At 38.2% G+C, this 19,179-nt stretch overlaps 1 protein-coding gene across 4 annotated transcripts in view; it reads left to right on the forward strand.

Moving 5' to 3' along the window:
• The window catches only part of FBXL4 (F-box and leucine rich repeat protein 4), a 77,020-nt gene that overhangs the window by 12,728 nt on the left and 45,113 nt on the right, over positions 1–19,179 (forward strand). For 2 of the 4 annotated variants that reach the window (XM_086316379.1, XM_086316381.1), the window contains exons 2-4: positions 7,160–7,277; positions 7,922–8,505; positions 17,497–17,842. In XM_086316379.1, the coding sequence (XP_086172505.1) occupies positions 7,994–8,505; positions 17,497–17,842 (858 nt within the window). In that variant the 5' untranslated portion in view covers positions 7,160–7,277; positions 7,922–7,993. The remainder of the gene's footprint in view (positions 1–7,159; positions 7,278–7,921; positions 8,506–17,496; positions 17,843–19,179) is intronic. The other 2 variants (XM_086316380.1, XM_086316382.1) reach the window with 1 other exon arrangement.

A 19,179-nucleotide genomic window follows, 5' to 3' on the forward strand; every position in this document is an offset into this window, starting at 1 on the left:
GGTAGAAAGAGGGTTTCCATGTCTATTGTGTCAGAAAATTACAATTCACTTATCCTACCGTTATGTGGCTTTTTTTTTTTTTAACATTGACTCCTAAATTCCTTTTTCTTGCTACTAAGATTGCTTGTGAAATATTTCATAAATTTAGATTTGCTTGTTAAAGTATAGGAAAGAAAGAGAAGAAATAAAGCATTGTACAGAACTAACCATTGTCAGTTCCTAGTTTAAGTTGGTTCTAAACCTCATCCTTTGTTTCTGACAAGTTTATTCCTAGTTTCACTTGTTAGACATTTCCTGCTTCATTCTCACCATTTGGGTGTTAACTCAGCAGAAATTCTGAAGAGCCCATTGTGTTCCATAGTTTTTGTATTTTCAAGGCCTACCTTGATTTCTGGAAGATTTTTGTTTACCTCTTTGGTTTTGAAGTATTTTCCCTGGCCTTCAGGTTTTTCTTCCTGGTTGCTTCTCCTTTTACTTTATTTGCCTGGGTTTTCAAATAGCCATGAAGCTGGTCTTTTTCTTTGTTCATCCACATGGTTCGGTTAAACTCTACCTGTTTATTCTGTATTGGGACCTTGTTGATTAAAACCTGTAGTCATAATAAAAATGTTGCAACTGGAGAAGAATTTACATAGAGGAAGAGAGAGGCACTTAATGTCATAATATTCCGCCCACAGTAGTCTCCTTACTGACACTTCCGTGTGTTTTCAATGTAGTGCCTTGTGAATAATGATGGAGGAAGAGGGATGCTTTTGTAAGACTCGACCTTTGGTCCTCCCTCGTGTATCTAATAGCAGAAAAATACTAACCTGTCTTTTTTACCCTTATTCTTATTTACTGCCCTTTTTGGCCTATCTCTTCTCTTTTACTCTGAAGTTATCTCTCTCTCTCTCGCTTTTTAAAGAACTTTTTCATCCACAGTTTTTTCCAGTCCTCCATAATCACCATATGGTCTTAACATAGATTTGGAGTGTTAAAAAAAATCATCATATTTGAGAAAATAGCTTCTTTTACCTCTCCAATCATGTCTTTCATGAATCTTTCTTTAATTTCAATCAGAGTTTCTTTGTGGCCAAGGTTAGGTCTCTTTTATGTATTCAAGGCTGCTTTTGTATTAACAGAAGTTACCACTTTTTTACATTCTCTTCAAATAGTAAAATTTCAGTATATATATACACCATTCCTTATTGGATGGCTTCAAGGAAGGTCATATATTTGATTCTTACCTATTGTGTTTCTGTTTTTGTTGTCCATTTTTCTCTTTTTCTCTGTATCAAGATGTGGAACATTGTTTTTTGCTTCTTTTTTGGGAGGGGGTTCTACATGTGCCTTATCTTAGAAGGGTCACTGGTTTATTTTTGTGTCTGTTTTAAACTTATTTATTTTAATTCTCTTCTGCCATCTACTCTGCTGATCTCAAAAAAATGAATAAATGTTTACTGAACATATATTGGCATGTGCTAAGCCATAAGGATATACTTCTCATTAAGAAACATTCTTTTAACTTGAGGACTTTGTAGTCTATTATAGTAGAAAAAAATATCTCAGCATGTAAGAAATGGTGGGCTTCCCAGGTGGCGCAGTGGTAAACAATCCATTTGTCAATGCAGGAAATGCAAGAGATACGGGCTCGATCCCTAGGGGTTAGGACTCCCCCCCCCCCCCACCCCGCAAGGAATAGGAGGTGGCAACCAACTCCCATATTTTTGTGTGGAAAATTCCATGGGCAGAGGAGCCTGGCAGGCTATATACAGTCCAGGGGGCCATAAAGAGTTGGACGTGAATGAGCACACACACACGTAAGAAATGAACACGAAAGATAAGAGCAAGGAAAAAGTGAGTAGTGGTTAAGGTCTGAACCTTAAAGGTGAGTAAGAGGGTGTCAAACAGAGGAAGAGTAAGGGAGTTTCAGAGCCACAGAGCCTCAGTGCGAGACCTGGGGATGCTGAGGTGTGAAAGTACTGGTGCAGCTGAGCCCTGGTAGGTGTTCTGGGTCTGTAGGAAGAAGGGTGGGGTGTGTGAAGTGGAAGACACAGGGAGAAGACTAGTCCAAGGTAAGTGGGAAGTTATTAAAAAGACAGCTTTCCTTTAATGGAACCTCTAAATATTTTAGGAGAATGAGGAGAGAGCAGTCTGAGGGAGGACACAGAAGTTACCAGAAAGGCAGGAGGAGATAGGAGAGCATGTGATTGCGTGGAAGCCTACAGAGGGCAGGCCAGGGGAAGAGGGCTGGTTGGGAGTGTCAGCTGCTATACCAAGTTCAAATATAACCCCTTTCTTTTCTTGACTGATATTTTCCCCCATTCCGCTGTGTCTGGATTTCTGGACTCAACCTGAAAAGTCCTTTCCTCAAAGGAGTGTCTCTTGATCAGTTTCAGCAGGATTCAGAAATGACAGCATTTAAAGTTCAGCTTTTTTTCTGGATTTGTTACCACATTCCACCCTCCATGACATTTCGGTAACATCCTGCAAGGCTGCCGAAACTCTCAGTTTTTTTCTGTCACTTCGCTGACATGTCTCTGTGGGCTATTTTGCAAGTACGTATTGTTATGACTTGCCTTCAGTGTAGGACTGTGCCTTTTTGCCTAGCTTTTTTATCTTTTCCCATATCTTTTCACTTTAAAATAAGTTGAGAATCCTCTGGAGTTTTAAACTTGTTCTCCAGGTTCTTCCACTGAACCATGAACCTAAGCTTTCACGTTCATCGCAGTTACCTCCTTTTGTTGATTTCATGAAAAGCCCCCTTTCCTTCCTCCTGGTTCCTCTGCCCTCTTCTCTGCAGTTCCTGCCATCCTGTTTCTCTCCGCCTCATCGACTCCCCATCTCACTTCAAATCTCAGTAGTAAACATATGTTCTCCCTTGTCTATACCTCTTAATTTCTCTTTTCCACTGTTATTGCCTTCTCTGTAATTGTATTATTTAACTTTGTTAAACATTTTATAATATGAAAGATGAGGTTGAAAATAAAGTTGTATTATAATAAAATGATGTCGCATAAAGCAAGTTGTTTCCCAAGGAGTATTAAAGTCTCCTGATACAGTTGAAATAGCTGTTGTTTTGTATTCCTTGATTGTGCTAGTATAAGCGTTCAGTGTGTTGTGGGGAATTTTTTACTTTGTAATCATTGTTGACAAGTTATTGGATTAAATGAATAAAGATCATTGTATTTCTAATTCAGACATTTTTGTTAAATGGAAAATCGTGTTTTTATATGTTGTGTTTAATAGTAATGTAGTTTTTTGAATGAACTGGGAAAGAAAATGTCTCCCCAAAGGTATATATTCTAGTCACCCTCTTGGACAAATTTAGTGTACCAGACTAATGTTTGTTTACTTGCATCTGGGGGGAAAATCATTTTGTCTTTGAATTCCATTCTCCTCCTAAAGGGGAGTTACTGTATCTTTCACATTTGGTTCATTGCCCATTGGGATATTCATTGGTTATCACAAATTGCCTCAATGCCTTGGCAGAAGTCCAGACAGTACATGGACAATTTGAACTTGTGTATTGGTCGTTGCTGCCCACATGAGTCCTGAAACTGCGGCTCTATTCCCCTTTTCAGCTTCATTTCCCAGGGAAAAGTAGAGTGAGCTATCCTTTCTTCTCCATATGTTCGTCCTCACCCCCAGACACTGTTATGTGTCATCTTAGTTGACTGGGAAGGAGTTTAGAATTAATGAAGGATGTTAACAATGGACTTGTACATTTTCCTTTTTTATTTCTATGCCATGTTTATTAAAAAAAAAAACAGGTGTTAGCTGCATTATATTTTTCTAAATATTATGGCTGGTAAAAGAATAAATATATTAGGTTTTCCAGTGCCTTTCCTTCTTTTTGTCAGTATAACTTTATCTCATAGAAAATTAACCCTGTAGATTATTGTTATCCATAGTTGAAAAAAATAAAGCATCTTTTCTACACCAAAGTTCGTTGAACGTATGTATATTTATAGCATATATATAACACATGTATTCATAACTCTCACATATAATATGTATATTTATAACTCACCTTTATGTATGTTGCTGCAATGCAAAATTTTACTTAACACCAGCTTAAAAATGATACTGCCCACATGATAGTCTTGCTGCTTTTGATATTATCCCGTAATCTGATGGTAAAAGCTAGCTGGGAAACAGTTATAAAGTTTGTGGTTCAGTAGGTCAAATAGAATTTGTCTCAATCTTTTTGCCAAGAATGATTGTGCAAGATCACATGAATGATGATATCTTATTTTGCAGATGTTTCTTTGGTTTTATAAAACTATTACTTTCTGATAAATGCAGTTTTATAAAGAAAGTAAAAGGAGCTCCATTGCAGCAATTTATAGACTGTGGAGGGAGAAGTGATATCTAAAGATTATAGAGTCAAACCCATCCATCCACCTTGACAAATAGGTTTCTGTCCTTCCCTTGAAGATTTCCAGGAATAAAACACCCACAGTCTTCCCAAATTAGCTGAGATGTCAATTGAGTGGGATTTTCTGAATTTCACTTTTGCAGTTTAATTTTATTTCATTAATTCTTTTTCTTTCAAGAAAGAGGGGGACCAAGTAACTTCTTTGGGAAATTATGCTTCTTAATTTACCTGGGGGCCTATTTTGAAGTAAAGTATAAGTGGTAAAAGAAAGAGCTATGTCTTTTCAGGTTTTGGTGTTAAAGATTAGATTGATATTTGTGCATTGGTAAATTTTTTTCTTTGACAGATTTATCCTTGTGGTGGGTGGAATGTTTGAATAAAGAGGTGATATTCTAAATCATTATTTTCCCCACCTTTACAACCTGTCCTATACTTCAGCACTCCGTGTTGTCTGTCCTGAGATGAATCTGATTCATTGATTCATGGTTTATCAGGACGAGAACATGTAACGTGTTGCAAAAGTACCTTATTTATTTCAATACGTGTGTTTGCTACTCTTTCCCAAAAAAATTCTTGTCCAGAGTGTTCTATTGTTTCTTGTTCTTAGGGTGTAGGTTCTTCCATTTAGTGAGTCTGCCTACTGACTGTGTCATAGTGGCTCATTTTCTGCTGTGGTCTGTAAGTTTGTGCTGTGATGCATCTCTTTAAGGGTTTAGTCAGTCCTGTGTGTGGAAGCATCCCTGCAGAGAGGTTCCCATCTGCCTCTACCAGTTCAGGACCACTGTTTCTTTTTAGATCTTTTGGCTTGGGGATGGTATAGCGATTCTCAGCCATGAAGGCAGTGTGAATCTAGGCCCATACTCTGCGTGGTACTTGCCTAACAGGGTTCTGACTTCCCTCCGCTGACTTTCTCCCCACTGCCCACGTTGATGTCAAGTATCCTTTGGCTTCCTGGCCAGTGAGCTAAGCTTTCATGTTCCTGGTTTCACAGATAGGGTGATTTCTCCTGAATTTTGGCTTTAGGAAGATTCTTCCAAATGGGACCTGTGGCTTGAAATCACCTCTCTGCATGGGTGTGTTGAAAGTCCTCTTATTACAACCACTGAGACCTATAATGAGTTCCTTGAGCCATAGCTTCAGTTACTGTTGTCTGCTTTTTGATTTTCCTCTTTGTTTCTCACAACCGTAGGTTTTCCTCATTTGTTTCTAACTCAGCCCTCTATTTCCTGTTTTACTGGTTATATTTTGTCAAGCATTTCGGTGTGTTTGGATCTGGCCAGGACTGAGAGGCAGAAGATGCCATTGTATGTGCTGTGCTAAGTCGCTTCAGTCATGACTGACTCCTTGTGACCCTATGGACTGCAGCCTGCCAGACTCCTCTGTCCATGGGATTCTCCAGGCAGGAATACTGGAGTGGGTTGCCATTTCTTCCTCCAGGGGATCTTCCCGACCCAGGGATCCAACCTGTCTCCTGCATCTCCTGCATTGCAGTCGGTTATTTACCGCTAGCATCACCTGTGAAGATGCTGTTATCTAGTTTTAACTTATTTTAGATTTTTATAGTTTTTTTTTCTCATCATCTTCCTGTCAACATGTGTCATATTTCATGTACGGAGTACTTTGATAAATGAAGTCTTGGGCTATATTCCTTCCTCCAAGAAACTTGGTCCTGATGTAGGCCCTTGTGGAAACAAGAGTACGTACGTGATACAAAGGTGGTGCCAGATAATAAGCCTATTTGTGGAATAAAGGGGCTGGAAGAGAAATGGTAGTCAGGGAGATTAAAGTAAAATATGAAGGATGTTTAGAAGGTGACAGAGTTTACTGCATTAGATGTAAAGAAATGGGTCTGTCTAGCTTGAGGAGAGCCTTGAAATGTCAAACCAAGAGGTTTAGATTGTATCTGGTATGTAAGAACAAAAAGCTGTGAGAGGTTTTGGATAGGAGAGCTGTCTAATATTTTATAATCTTTGTATACTGTTTTGAAAGGCTGGCACATTGCTCTACTAAAGAAAAATTGCTGTATTTTCCTTCTTTTACTTAGGAGAGGTTAAACTCAAGGCTTCGTAGGTAGAAAAATGAGTATGCTTGATTGCCTTGTTTGTGTAGCCAAGAGGTTAGCTAGTCAGTCCAGACAGGGGCCAGGTCTGTCGTGAACTAGGAGAGCTGGCTGAGAACAGGAGCGGCCACCAGGGAAGCCCAGGCCTCTTCTCACGGGGTCTTCTTGACTATTAAAAGTTACAAACTTCTTCAACTTTACAAATCACTATTTGGTCCTATTAAAGTATATCCACCCAGGGACACATCTTACCCTTGGGCTTCCCTGGTGGCTCAGATGGTAAAGAATCTGCCTGCAGTGCAGGAGATTCAGGTTCAGTCCCTAGGTTGGGAAGATGCCCTGGGGAAGGAAATGACAACTCACTCCAGTAGTCTTGCCTGGGAAGTCCCATGGACAGAGGAGCCTGGTGGGCTATAGTCCATGGGGTCACAAAGAGTCAGACATGACTGAGCAGCTAAGCACTTAACATGAGTATATCTGCTGGTGTGGTTTGACCATAAGCTGTGGGTTTGTAACCTTCATGTAGAAAGGGTTCATTTATAATAATTTTGTTACATTCTATCATAAAATTAAAAAAATATATTATTCAAAATTATCCATGCAATTCAGAAAAATGTGACTGTTCTATTTGAGTGTTCTGTATCTAATAAGTAGCTGTTTCTCTATGATAATAATCTTGTTGGGATATTTGGCTTCCTAAGTTAGAAATAAAAATATTTTCTAAAACTCTTGTCTTACAGGTAAAAGAATGTCATATTGCAATATTTGCACCTGAAATCAGGGTGTAACTGTTAGGCCACATGGATGAGTGCCAACCTTTGCATTTCCGGTGTGTATCCTGTGACCGATCTGTCTGGGGTGAGTGATTTCTAAGAGGAGCTGGCAACCAACCAGATGCCAGCCAGCCATGGACTGCCCTCACAAATAATGCTGGGAGTTAGAATAAATTAAACACTGTCTGGTGATCTGTGATGTGTAAGGCAGTTAATTTAGTTGGTCTGGATTAACTGTCAGCTCTAGAAAACTATATTCCCATAATGTGAAATCTGTACTTAGCATGTTCAGAAGTGAGTCATAATTAACAATAGGGAATCATTTGTTAAAATGTGAAGTTATAAAATGCCTAAGATCCTTTTGGATTTACAGCAGTATTTTAGTGGTTTGCCATATATTTTAAATAATTTTAATTTTAAAAGTTCAAGGACTTAGTATTTCTTGAAGGATAGTTATAATTTTGTACAAAATGGGTTTTTTGGGTTGTACGTCTTCCTTTGCCTTATAATATCAGTTTGCTTCCCATATAGCATAAAAGTGTATACATTTTCAATATTCAGGTTTCTTAAAAGTACATTAGATTATTTAGAGATTCACACTTATAGTGCATTTTTTGTTTGTTTCACTCTGGGAAATTACATTGGGTAAAAAGCCTGTTTGTTACCTTATCCATGCATTTTTCTACTTATTTAAATTATTTTATTTCACCAAGCCATTCATTTTTTTAGAACATCCTTCAAAGAGTTCATGCGTCTTACTGAGGACACCTGACCTTTTGAAGCTTCATAATTCACACCTAGATGTCACCGGTCTTTCCCATGTTAACAGTTCTGACTATGTTTTATTATATGTGCCTTCGGCGCCGAGCCAGGACGGCTACAAGAGGAGAAATAATGAACAGCCATAGAACTGTAGAATCAAACAGCCGGACCTCCCCTCTGAATGCAGAGGTGGTCCAGTATGCCAAAGAGGTAGTGGATTTCAGCTCCCACTATGGGAGTGAGAATAGCATGTCCTATACCATGTGGAACTTAGCAGGTGTCCCAAATGTATTTCCAAGTTCCGGTGACTTTACTCAGACAGCTGTGTTTCGAACTTACGGAACATGGTGGGATCAGTGTCCCAGTGCTCCTGTGCCATTCAAGAGGACACCGGCAAATTTCCAGAGCCAAGACTATGTGGAACTTGCTTTTGAACAACAGGTGTATCCTACAGCTGTTCACGTTCTGGAAACCTATCATCCTGGAGCAGTCATTAGAATTCTAGCTTGTTCTGCAAATCCCTATTCCCCAGGTCCACCGGCTGAAGTCAGGTAAGACTCATTTTTTTTAATGACTACATTTTACTGCTGAAAGATGGTGGTGGTTTCAATACTGGAGGTCTTTTTTCATTGAAAGCATTCTCTTAGGTAATTTAAACAAATTCAATTTTTTAAAATTTCCCTTACTTTTCTGATAGGGAAAGAAGGATCAGATAAATTTAATGCATTCTTTATACCTATAATACCTCACTCCATAATAATCATGGATTGTGAGATTTTTGTGTGAGTTTACTGTAAATGAAAAGCATGATTTGAACTAACTGGAACATGAGCCAATCTGAGAAGTTAGTTGGAAGTATGATTTCTAACATATTTTCAAACAGGCATCATGTTATTGCTTTTAAACACTTTGGTTAACTCAAAGTCAGCCTACAGAGTAATACTTTAGAGGAGGTCCTTAGGGGATTAGCTTTAATGTTAAATGGATGTTTTTGTAACAAGTATATTCCTTTAAAAATAAATGCTGCCTTAAGTGTTCATGCATTCTCCCTAAAAACCTATTTATTTACATCATTGATTTGCATCATGGCGCCTCTCTCTTCCTGTCTTGTTTCTGTAGTTCAGCCTTCTGATTTTTTTCTAATTATTTGATTAGGTTATTATATTCAGTAATCTAAAAAGTACATAATGCATTCTTACACCCTGTTCTCCATGTGCCTAGGATCCACTCTACACTCAAAATAACCACTTTCATCCACTTCCTTTGCATTGTTCCAGAGTTTTGTTATGCAGATATAAACAAATACAAATATATTCATTTTACTTTTCTTTATACACAAAAATAAGCACACCATTTACATTGTTCTACACCTTATTTGTTTCACTTAGTGGTATTTATTGGATCTTTTCATATAAATGCAGAGAGCTTCCTTATTCTTTTCTACAGTTGCAAGTAATGTACAGTATATGTATACGCCAACTTATTAACCACTCCCCTATTGATGGCTTCTTAGTTGTTTCCATACTTTGCTATTATTAGTGTTAATACAATGAATAACCTTGCTATTGAGTCACTTTGCATGTGTACAAGCATGCATGTGGGTAACTTGCGAGAAATTTTGCGGGGCCAAGGGTCTGTGTATTTGTAGTGTTAACACGCACCAGATTTCCCTTCAAGGAGGCTCTACCTATTTATATTCCCACCAGCAGTGTACATGCATGTGTGTTTTACCAAAGCCTCACCTGTAGAGTGTTTTAAGAAATTTTAGCATTTTTGTTAATTTGGTAGGTGAAAAATGTTATCTCATGTTAACTTTAAGTTAAAATTATTTTATCATCTCTGAGGTTGAATGTTTTCTCATGTTTAAGAGCCATTTATATTTCCTTCTCTTTGAACTGTCTATCATGTTATTAATTTGTCCATGTTCTATTACTTGTTGATCTTACCAGTTTAAAATCTTTTTCTTGCTTCATCTATTCATTCATTAAATATTTGAGTGTCTACCATGTACTAAGCATTGTTCTCTGTGTTGAGGTACATTAATGAACAATGAACAAAATAGATAAAAATCTCTGCCCTTATGAGCTTATTCTAGGCCAAGAGCAGTTTGTGGGCACTTGTTAAACTGTAGGAGCTCAACTGCCCATGGAGGAGGAGTAAGCACAGATCTGGTGTGGCTTAACACTCTCCTCCCTTTGAGTTGAGAAGAGGTCCTTGTCTCCTCAGCTCCAAGGAACACCTCCCAGGCTACCAGGAAGCAAATGCAGAATACAGCTCAGCTCAAGCTGGACACCCCTGGTATAATCTTTATTCATTATTATAAGAACAAGTTTGATAATTCATTGTTAACAATGTTATTAATGAATCAGTTTTTTAAAACACAGAAAACCGGTATCCTTTATTATACATATCCTTTATTATATTTTTTCTTTTTTTCTGAAAGGGGATGCTTTGAATTTCTTTGAATAGGATGCTTGCTTATGTGAAAATTGTTTTGTTGGAGTCTGTCATTCTCTGCCTCTTTCCCACAAAGCTATCTAGTTTTTCCTTAAAAAGATGAATCAGTATCTGGATAAGATATAAAACTTAATTTCTGCATAACTGATTGTGACTATAAATCATGCTCTTGGGTTCCTAGCTGAGAGTTGTAGTGTGTGATTGTGATGAAAATGACAACTTTATATTTACAGATGTAAGTCTACTTTGCCTAACTGATTTTTAGCCTTATTCCACAGAAAACACCATTAGCTTTTGAGGAAAAGAATCTAACTAATATATATTACTGCAGGATAGAAAAAGGGCCTAAAATTTTTACTGATTATGAAATCAGTTTCATTGTGTAAAAAACTTGTTAGAAAATACCCCACAATTTGTATAAAAAACCCCACAATTCTTCTGCCCAGATTTAGTAAGTGGTAGCATTCTGGTGACTCTGTCGGCAGTCAGAAACATTGATTGAACACCTTCTCTGCCCACTCACTGCTTGGAACAAAACAGAGGACTGGACTGATGTGAGTCTTGTTCTTTGAGTTTTACAGGCCAGCCTGGAAAAGGGCTGGGGTACTGCCGGGTGCCTGTGCTGACAGAGGAAAACCTGTGGGGCTCAGAGAAGTCCTCCCAGAGGAAGTGACTTACTTGGGACTGAGGGTTAAGTAAGGCTTTAGTTTGGATAGGAAAGGTGAAGTGAGAACAGCACGTGCAAAAGTGGAATCATAAGGTGAAATCCTGGTGTTCCAAGAAGTGAGACAAGTCCCAAAGTGGAGAGAACAAGCTGTCAAGGAGTCACAAGCTGTGGGAATTCGTAGAGCTCTTGGATCCAGTTTCCCAGAAGCGGACCTGAGAAGACTGTTCCTCCACCAAGGGTTTGTTAGGAAAGTGCTCCTGGAGAAACCAGTAAGGGAGCAGGGAAAGTGCTGTAAGGAAGGGAAGAAGGCAAGGATGCAGTGTCTGTGAAGGCCCAGTTAGCCTGGAGGCTGAGTTGCCAGGGAGCTGGACTCAGACACCCCTGCTGGTCTGTCTTGGGCTGTGAGCTGGGGGAGTGGGATGGGGATGGAAGTCTTCCAGAGACCTGCCACTCTCTGATGAAGAGGCTCTGGGAGCCCATGTAGTTCCCTGTAGAAGGCTGCAATTGGGAGCCCTAAGGAGCAAGGCTGCAGATCTGGGGTATGAGCATGGAACTACCAGGAAATAAGCTGAGCATAGGTAGAGAAAGTCAGCTCTAATACACTGGTAGACACAATATATTGATAATAAAAGAGAACTGGTACAGAGTTGTCAGATTATTTACTTTGCTACCAATGTCATTTTCATCACTGTCATTTCGTAAAAGAAACCCCAGTTTATACGGAGAAATTAGCATGCTCAGAATCTCAAATAAAGAGCAGTTGGCAACTTTACATGTATATGTGTGCGTGTATGTGTGTGCTCAGTCTCTCAGTCGTGTCTGATTATGACTCTTCGTGACCCTGTGGACTGTAGCCCACTAGGCTCCTCTGTTCATGGGATTTTCCTGGCAGGATTACTGGAGCAGATTGCCATTTCCTTCTCTAGGGGATCTTCGCGACCCAGGGATCAAATCTGAGTCTCCTGCATTGCAGGCGGTTTCTTAACCACTGAGACACCTGGGAAGCCCTCATTTCCACCTTAAGGCTTAGCAAGTAATCGAGTGTGTTGGAGTAGTTCAAGAATTTGTTGATGGGAAATGAATGTGTCCCAGAAAATTGAAAAGCAATCTTTCCCCATTTTGTCTGATTACATTTCTTATATTCGGTGAGTGAAATGGGAAAGTTACAAGTAGTCCTGTAAGATCTCAAAGTCTTTTGACTTCTTGCCTAGTGTTCTACCAAGAGAAAAGAAAATCGTATAGAGTGTCCTGGTCCTGAGGATAAGATCTTAATAGATGCTTATGTAAGAGTCAGAAAAAAGGCAAGTGCAGGGTTACACATTGGAAGAGAGAGAGACAGGGAAAAGAGAAGAGAAATTGAGGTCATATTAAATAAACTGATTGGAATAAAGCTATTTGGGGTTAAAATTTAGTGGTACTCTGAGTGTTGAAAGCATTTTCACTATATAGTATTGAAGTTAAGAAAGCAATGAGAAAGAAAATGGCTGTCACAGGATTTGCTGCCAAAGGAAGTTGCTTAAGCAGTGATTTCACGAATTGGTCATGATCTGGTCCCCTTGACTTTGTGAAGCATGATTTTGTCATTTAAGTCAGAAATAATCAGACCCTTTACTGGTTCTTTTTAAAGCAGATGCCAGTTTGTTATAGTGCCCATTAGCAGGGGCTGAGAAACACAGAGTGAGTTAAGTATACCTCTTAGAATACTTTAATTTTATTCTTGTTTTCCTATTCTCTCCTTTCACTTTCAGCTGGTAAAATGGAAGTGTTGGCAAGAGATCTTTCTTTGTGCTGACTACTAGATGTGCTTAGTAACCAGGAAAAATTTTGGTTACAGGGAAGTAATTTGCATCCATGTGCCTGGCTTCCAACCTGAATATGTTAGAAAACTTGCTTTATCCAGTTTCTATTGATAAACATCTCTCTTCCTGTCTTGTCCACCTGCTGCTTCCTGGGAGCCCTAGAGAGACTTTCTCAGTGGGTAACAGCAGGTCAACATTTAGAGACAGAGTGTCTAGTGTCCAAGCACTAGACACATAGTGGGCATTCAGTACAATCAAGAGAAGGAAAAATAAGTGGACTGGTGAAGAGAATGCTGATACCACCCCGGAATTAAGTGCTTCAAGTGCAGACGAAGCACAATCTGATGGGGATTCCACACTAAATTCTTTACATGCAACTGTAGATTTAAAACAATTGTTTGTCAGATTTGTCCAGTAGAAGAATGTACTGTATGGGCAGATAAAGTTAGCATGTAAATGTGCAGACTACAGAAGCCATGACTTGGAGCAGTTTAATCTCATCAGCGCAGCTCTGGGTCTAAAGGATTAAGAGGGTCAGGGCTGTCTCATGGAAAATTATGTGCAAGTGTGCGTGTTTGTGTGTATTATGTGTACACAGGCATGCACGTGTGCATTTATTTGTATCTGCGTGCTTGCTTTCACTCACTAGTTTTTAAAGTTCAGGCTTTAGTTTTCTAAACAGAAAGATTTTGGCATAGGAAATACAACCAATATTTTAAAATAGTCATTATTTTGTAATATAATAACATTTTATAACCTATGAAAATATTGAATCATTGTGTTGTACACCTGAAACTAATGTTATAAATCAACTATAGTATAATTTTAAAAAGATATTGATATATTCTCTTGTTGGGTAGATATTTTTCTAACTTTAAAATAATATAGTCTAGTTCTGGTAGAATTTTAAACAAAAATTCACTTTAGTGCAGATACTCCTAAATCAATTGTATTGGTCTCATAGTTAATGTTAATTTAAATGGCCACAGACCTATAAAATAATTTTTCATCTTTTTAGCACTTTTCTTAGTTACTTTTTAGGTTATCAAGAAAAATCAAAATAAAATATAAGTAATGATACCTGAATTTTTTTTATGTTTAGACATTTAAAAATATTTCTAAAAACTGATGATTTGATATTATTCTACTTCTATCATATTTAAACTTATGATTTATGTATAACTAAATATATAATATTTATACTATCTAAAGTCAGAAGCAAAAGTGATACTAAAATAGCATTAACCCTTATATGTTTAAACATGCTAGAAATGTTAAGGAAGTTGTTTTAAAGTATCATCTTAACCTTGTCCATTTTGCAAAGTAGAGAGAGAGAGAGGGGAGACTTTAGTAGATTAATACATTATTTCAATAGAATATTTCTGCTCTAATCAATGCTTGTTTTCAAGCTTATATTTGTAATTTTATAATGTAATTTGCATTATAATACAGGTCCAGCTCTGCATAAAGAACATGTTTTGTCTGTCTTTATTTATTGCAAAGGACCTGGCAGAGGTGATTTCTGTTTTACATTTTCAGTGTTTCTGTTAAGCTTCATAAAAACTTCTCATTGACGCTAAACAATAAACGAGGCTGGTTTTGTCCACATGTGCTGTGAACCAGCACAGGCAGTTATTTCACAGGGTCCTGAGTGGTCCTTGCTTCTTCGACATGAGAAAAACTTCCAACATCACTTGATGTCATTTTCCAGCAGCAACAAAAGGATGAGCAGAACCAAGTCTGAGTTTTCTCATACCTTCTGCCACGTACCCCAGGATTCTTGGAAACAATCTGTCCAAAGTTAGGAATGCATTTCCCTACGAACATGGTTTTAAATATTTCATACTTCTGTTCCTATACGGCTAGCTCTGTTGAACTGCCTGGATCTTCAGTAGAGTGTTCAGATCAATACCATTGTTAGAAACCCTCAAGATTTTTGCATTTAGACTTTAGGAGCACTTCTTAATCTAGGCTGGCATTTCTAATTTGCTGTTTTGCCTGTCACAGAAAGTGAGAATGCTCATCCTGCTTTCGTTTGCTCCTTAAATCTGCCACAACCTGCTGTGTTCCTTGAACTCTTCCCCTGCCTCCCAAGGCTGGTTATACAGCGGGGCCAGTCTCTCTATTCCTACTTTCAGTTTGTCTCTAAATACACATACTCAGAGTCTCTTTATATGTTTGATGGGTTTTATTCCTAGTGTTCAGGAGAGAAGTAGCAAATCTCACAAATATGGGGTGATTATAAGGGTTTTGTTAACTGTAAAAGTTCCTACTGTTATTGTCAGTGATATGTTTACTGGAATCCCCATTGAGTTTGTGCCTTATGCCTTTATTCCTAAAGGTAGAAATTACCAAAATTCCCTTCTCCTGAAATTGGTGCTGTATGCATGCCCCATCTTGGCCTAAAGACCATTATGGTACTTGTATGTCGATGACTTCTATAGTCTTGGCTCAGATTTCTTCCCTGAGTTTCACAGTCTTTTGTATATTTCAGTTTCCTAAATGCTTTGCTGTAGTCAATTTTTACATAGGTATCAGTAAGTCATTGGGGCAAGGAAATGAACTGACAATATACTGGAAGGAAGAAAATTTGATATGATCAATAGGCATATGAAAACATTTTAAGTATTATTAATAGTGAACTATAAATTATGTCACAGAGATATGGGTCACTATGAATTTAGAGATTATTATTTTTTAAACAGAGAATACTGGGAACTCTCTGGTGGTCCAGTGGTTAAAACTCCAGGCTCCCAAGGAAGGGCGCCTGGGTTCAATCCCGGGTTGGGGAATTAGATCTCACATACCACAACCAAAGATCCTGAATGCTGTAACTGAGACTTGGCACAGCCAAATAAATAAATATATAATAAAAATAGAGGATGCTTTCAGTGGTTATTCTTATATACTGTTGGCCTAAGCTCCTTTGAAAATAGTTTGCAGTATTTATTGGGAGACTTAAAAGTGTACTTAGACCTTGACATAAAATCTTTATTTAAAAGTTCTGCCAGCTAAAGTAAATTTAAACAGCAAAAGAAGTATTTATTGAAGTATTTCTGTCCATGTTTTTAATTTTCTCTGATAGATTAGAAAAATGTATTAGAAAAAAGGTTATTTATGCCGTATATGTGAGAGTATATATATTTAATGATGCTTTGTTATGAAGAATCTTTAAATAATTTTGGAAAATAATTTTATAAGAATATCTATGTAAAGACATGGAATATGAGTTAGTCCTTGAAGAAAAGATGAGCTGATGATTGTAATTTAGGCATTTCATTGAGAGGAGAGGCAACATGAGCAGATACCTTTCTGTGAAAATAGATTTATTATCTGGAAAGTAATGAATAACCTGGCTGAATAGTAAAAGTTCATTTTGAAGAAATAGGAGAAAATGTTACTTACCTGTTAACGTGTTAGCTAGTTGCTAGGTATGGAGGATACAAGGATGACTCAAAGATGACAATAATGGAAATTTAGGAGAAGGGCATATGTGAGACAGTTTCATGAAAACTTTGATAAAACTTAATGACTGGGTAAAAGAAAATCAAGAATAATGAAAATTTTTTAATTTGTATGATGCCAGTAATAGAAATGGGAAAGGAGACCTTTATAAGGCAAGGTGGTCAGTTTAGTTTCCACAGTTGGTTTAGGGCACACACACAGGAGTGCTTGCTTTCTTTTTTTTTAGGTTAATTAATTTATTTATGGCTGCAGTGGGTCTTCATTGCTCCACAGGCTTTCTCTAGTTGCGGCAAGTGGGGGCTTCCCTTTGTTGCAGTGCTCGGGTTTCTTATGGTGGTGCCTTCTCTTGTTGCGGATCACAGGCTCTAGGCATGTGGGCTAGGCAGTTGTAGCACATGGGCTTAGTTGCTTCATGGCATGTGGGATCTTCCCAGACCAGGGACTGAACCTGTGTCCGCTGCATTGGCAGGCAGAATCTTATCCACTGCACTGTCAGGGAAGTCCAGGAGTGCTTTCTTTCATGTGCTTTAATACTTGGAGTTTACTTTTTCTGTAAAACTGAATGTTGTTTATGTACCTCTGACTGCTGCTGCTGCTGCTAAGTCACTTCAGTCGTGTCCAATTCTGTGTGACCCCATAGACGGCAGCCCACCAGGCTCTCCCGTCTCTGGGATTCTCCAGGCAAGAACACTGGAGTGGGTTGCCATTTCCTTCGCCAGTGCATGAAAGTGAAAAGTCAAAGTGAAGTCGCTCAGTCGTGTCCGACCCTCAGCGACCCCATGGACTGCAGCCTACCAGGCTCCTCCATCCATGGGAGTTTCCAGGCAAGAGTACTGGAGTGGGGTGCCATTGCCTTCTCCGGTACCTCTGACTAGTGATTCCAATTTTTAACTAACTGTGAAATATGCCTAAAATTACTTTCTAAGGAGTTTTAAAATAATTTAAGTAGTAAAAATATTTTAAGTATAAGGTCTATGGCATTTAGATTTAAATTTTTTTCATGTCCTGGTAATAATTATTGGTTCGATTGTATCTATCTGCTTTGTTTAATGGTTTTGCTTCATAGTGGAACATATTGGGCATGGGACCCTAACTTTATAGTAACAGAAATGTCATTCTAAATGGTATTATAGAGAAATTTCTTTCTTTGGCAGATGGGAGACTCTTTGGTCAGAGAAACCTACAAAGGTGAATGCTTCTCAAGCTCGCCAGTTTAAACCTTGTATTAAGCAGATAAATTTTCCTACAAATCTTATACGCCTGGAAATAAATAGTTCTCTTCTGGATTACTACACTGAATTAGATGCAGTTGTATTACACGGTATGAAGGACAAGCCCATGCTTTCTCTCAAGACTTCACTTATTGACATGAATGATCTAGATGAAGATGACTATGAAGAAAAGGATGATTGTGAAATCGACAATCTGAACAAAAAGTTTAGCAGTACTGCTCTCAGAGAAGGGCCAAGTAATGGATATTTTGATAAACTACCCTATGAGGTAAGCCAAAGATATTCAGTAGCAATATTGGACATACTATCATTTAAAAATATTTAGATATTAATGTTTATTTTGCTGAATGTCAGAGAAATTGGAGCATTAGTGAAGTATACATAATCTGATGTATTGTGTGTTTTGACTTTGGAAAAACCAGACAAAATTGTGTTCAGTAACTTCACCAGTTTTGTTTTGGATTGACTTCAGTGATTTTGGACAAATTCTTAGATATATGTTGTTTTATCACTGATTAATAATAACCAAAATACATAAAGCAGTAATAAATTACACTCCACTTTAATTCACACTTCCACAGCGTAAGCATGGGCAATATGTGTTTAACGTGATGCCAGTTATTTTAAAGATGATTCGTTGTGAAAATAGTATTAATACAGTTGTGAGAGGAATCCTCATGCTGTTTAATAGTGCACAGTGTCTCCAAGTGTAACTTATTCTTCTCTACTAACTCTATCCTATGTTCTTCTAACTAGCTGTAATTTTTGGTCTAGGCAGGTTCAGGGAGGTTTTCAGTGTGTCTCCGCAGGGTTGTTTCTGGGGTATATTTAGCACTCCTGGCTCCCAGGCATCCAGTGCCATTGGCACATCTCCTGGAATGGGGGTGGGGCCAGGCATTTCTGGCCCCTGCTGAGAAGAGCTGTGTGTGGTTTAAAATATTAATAATATAATCAGATCTTTTAAAGAAAATTTTCTAAACTCAAACTACCATGGAGAGGGCTATCATGTAGATGAAACTGACCAGGAAATCTCTGAGGATATTCATACTCTGAGGGTCTGAATAAAGGATCAAGAACAGAATTCTGGAATTACTACCATCTAAGAGTCAAATACAGGCGGACAAGTCAGAAAAGGCACTTGGGACAAAGATGAGAGTGTCTTAAAAGCAGCGATAGGAAGCTAAAGAGGCATAGAGAACATAAAATGGGTGTGGTCAGCCACACTACTGCAGAGCTCAGTGACGGTGGCCCCTGCTCTTGGTCATTGCGAGAGCTTTGGTAATCCTTTACCATTATCAGTTCAATGGAACTATGACCATAGGTGGGAGATGGGAAAAATTTACCATATCTGGTTAAGGCATCAAGGGGTGGGGAAGAAGCAGAGACAAAAATATTTGCTGTCTGAGCATAGGCAGAAAAAACCCTTCTGTTAATGTACTCTAATTATGGGCTATAACATGGATAAGACTGTTCACCAATAATGAATAATACTTGGCATCCTGACTAACACTCCAGTCCTTCATGTCATATTCAGAGAAGGGCATATCAAAATGAGGGAGAGTATGACATTTTTATAGATATTATTTGCTCTAATTTGTCACTTAA

The sequence above is a fragment of the Bos grunniens genome, chromosome 9 (genome assembly GCF_055505025.1).
Source record: "Bos grunniens cultivar Pamir isolate PY7600 chromosome 9, Bosgru_T2T1.0, whole genome shotgun sequence".
Taxonomy (NCBI): domain Eukaryota; kingdom Metazoa; phylum Chordata; class Mammalia; order Artiodactyla; family Bovidae; genus Bos; species Bos grunniens.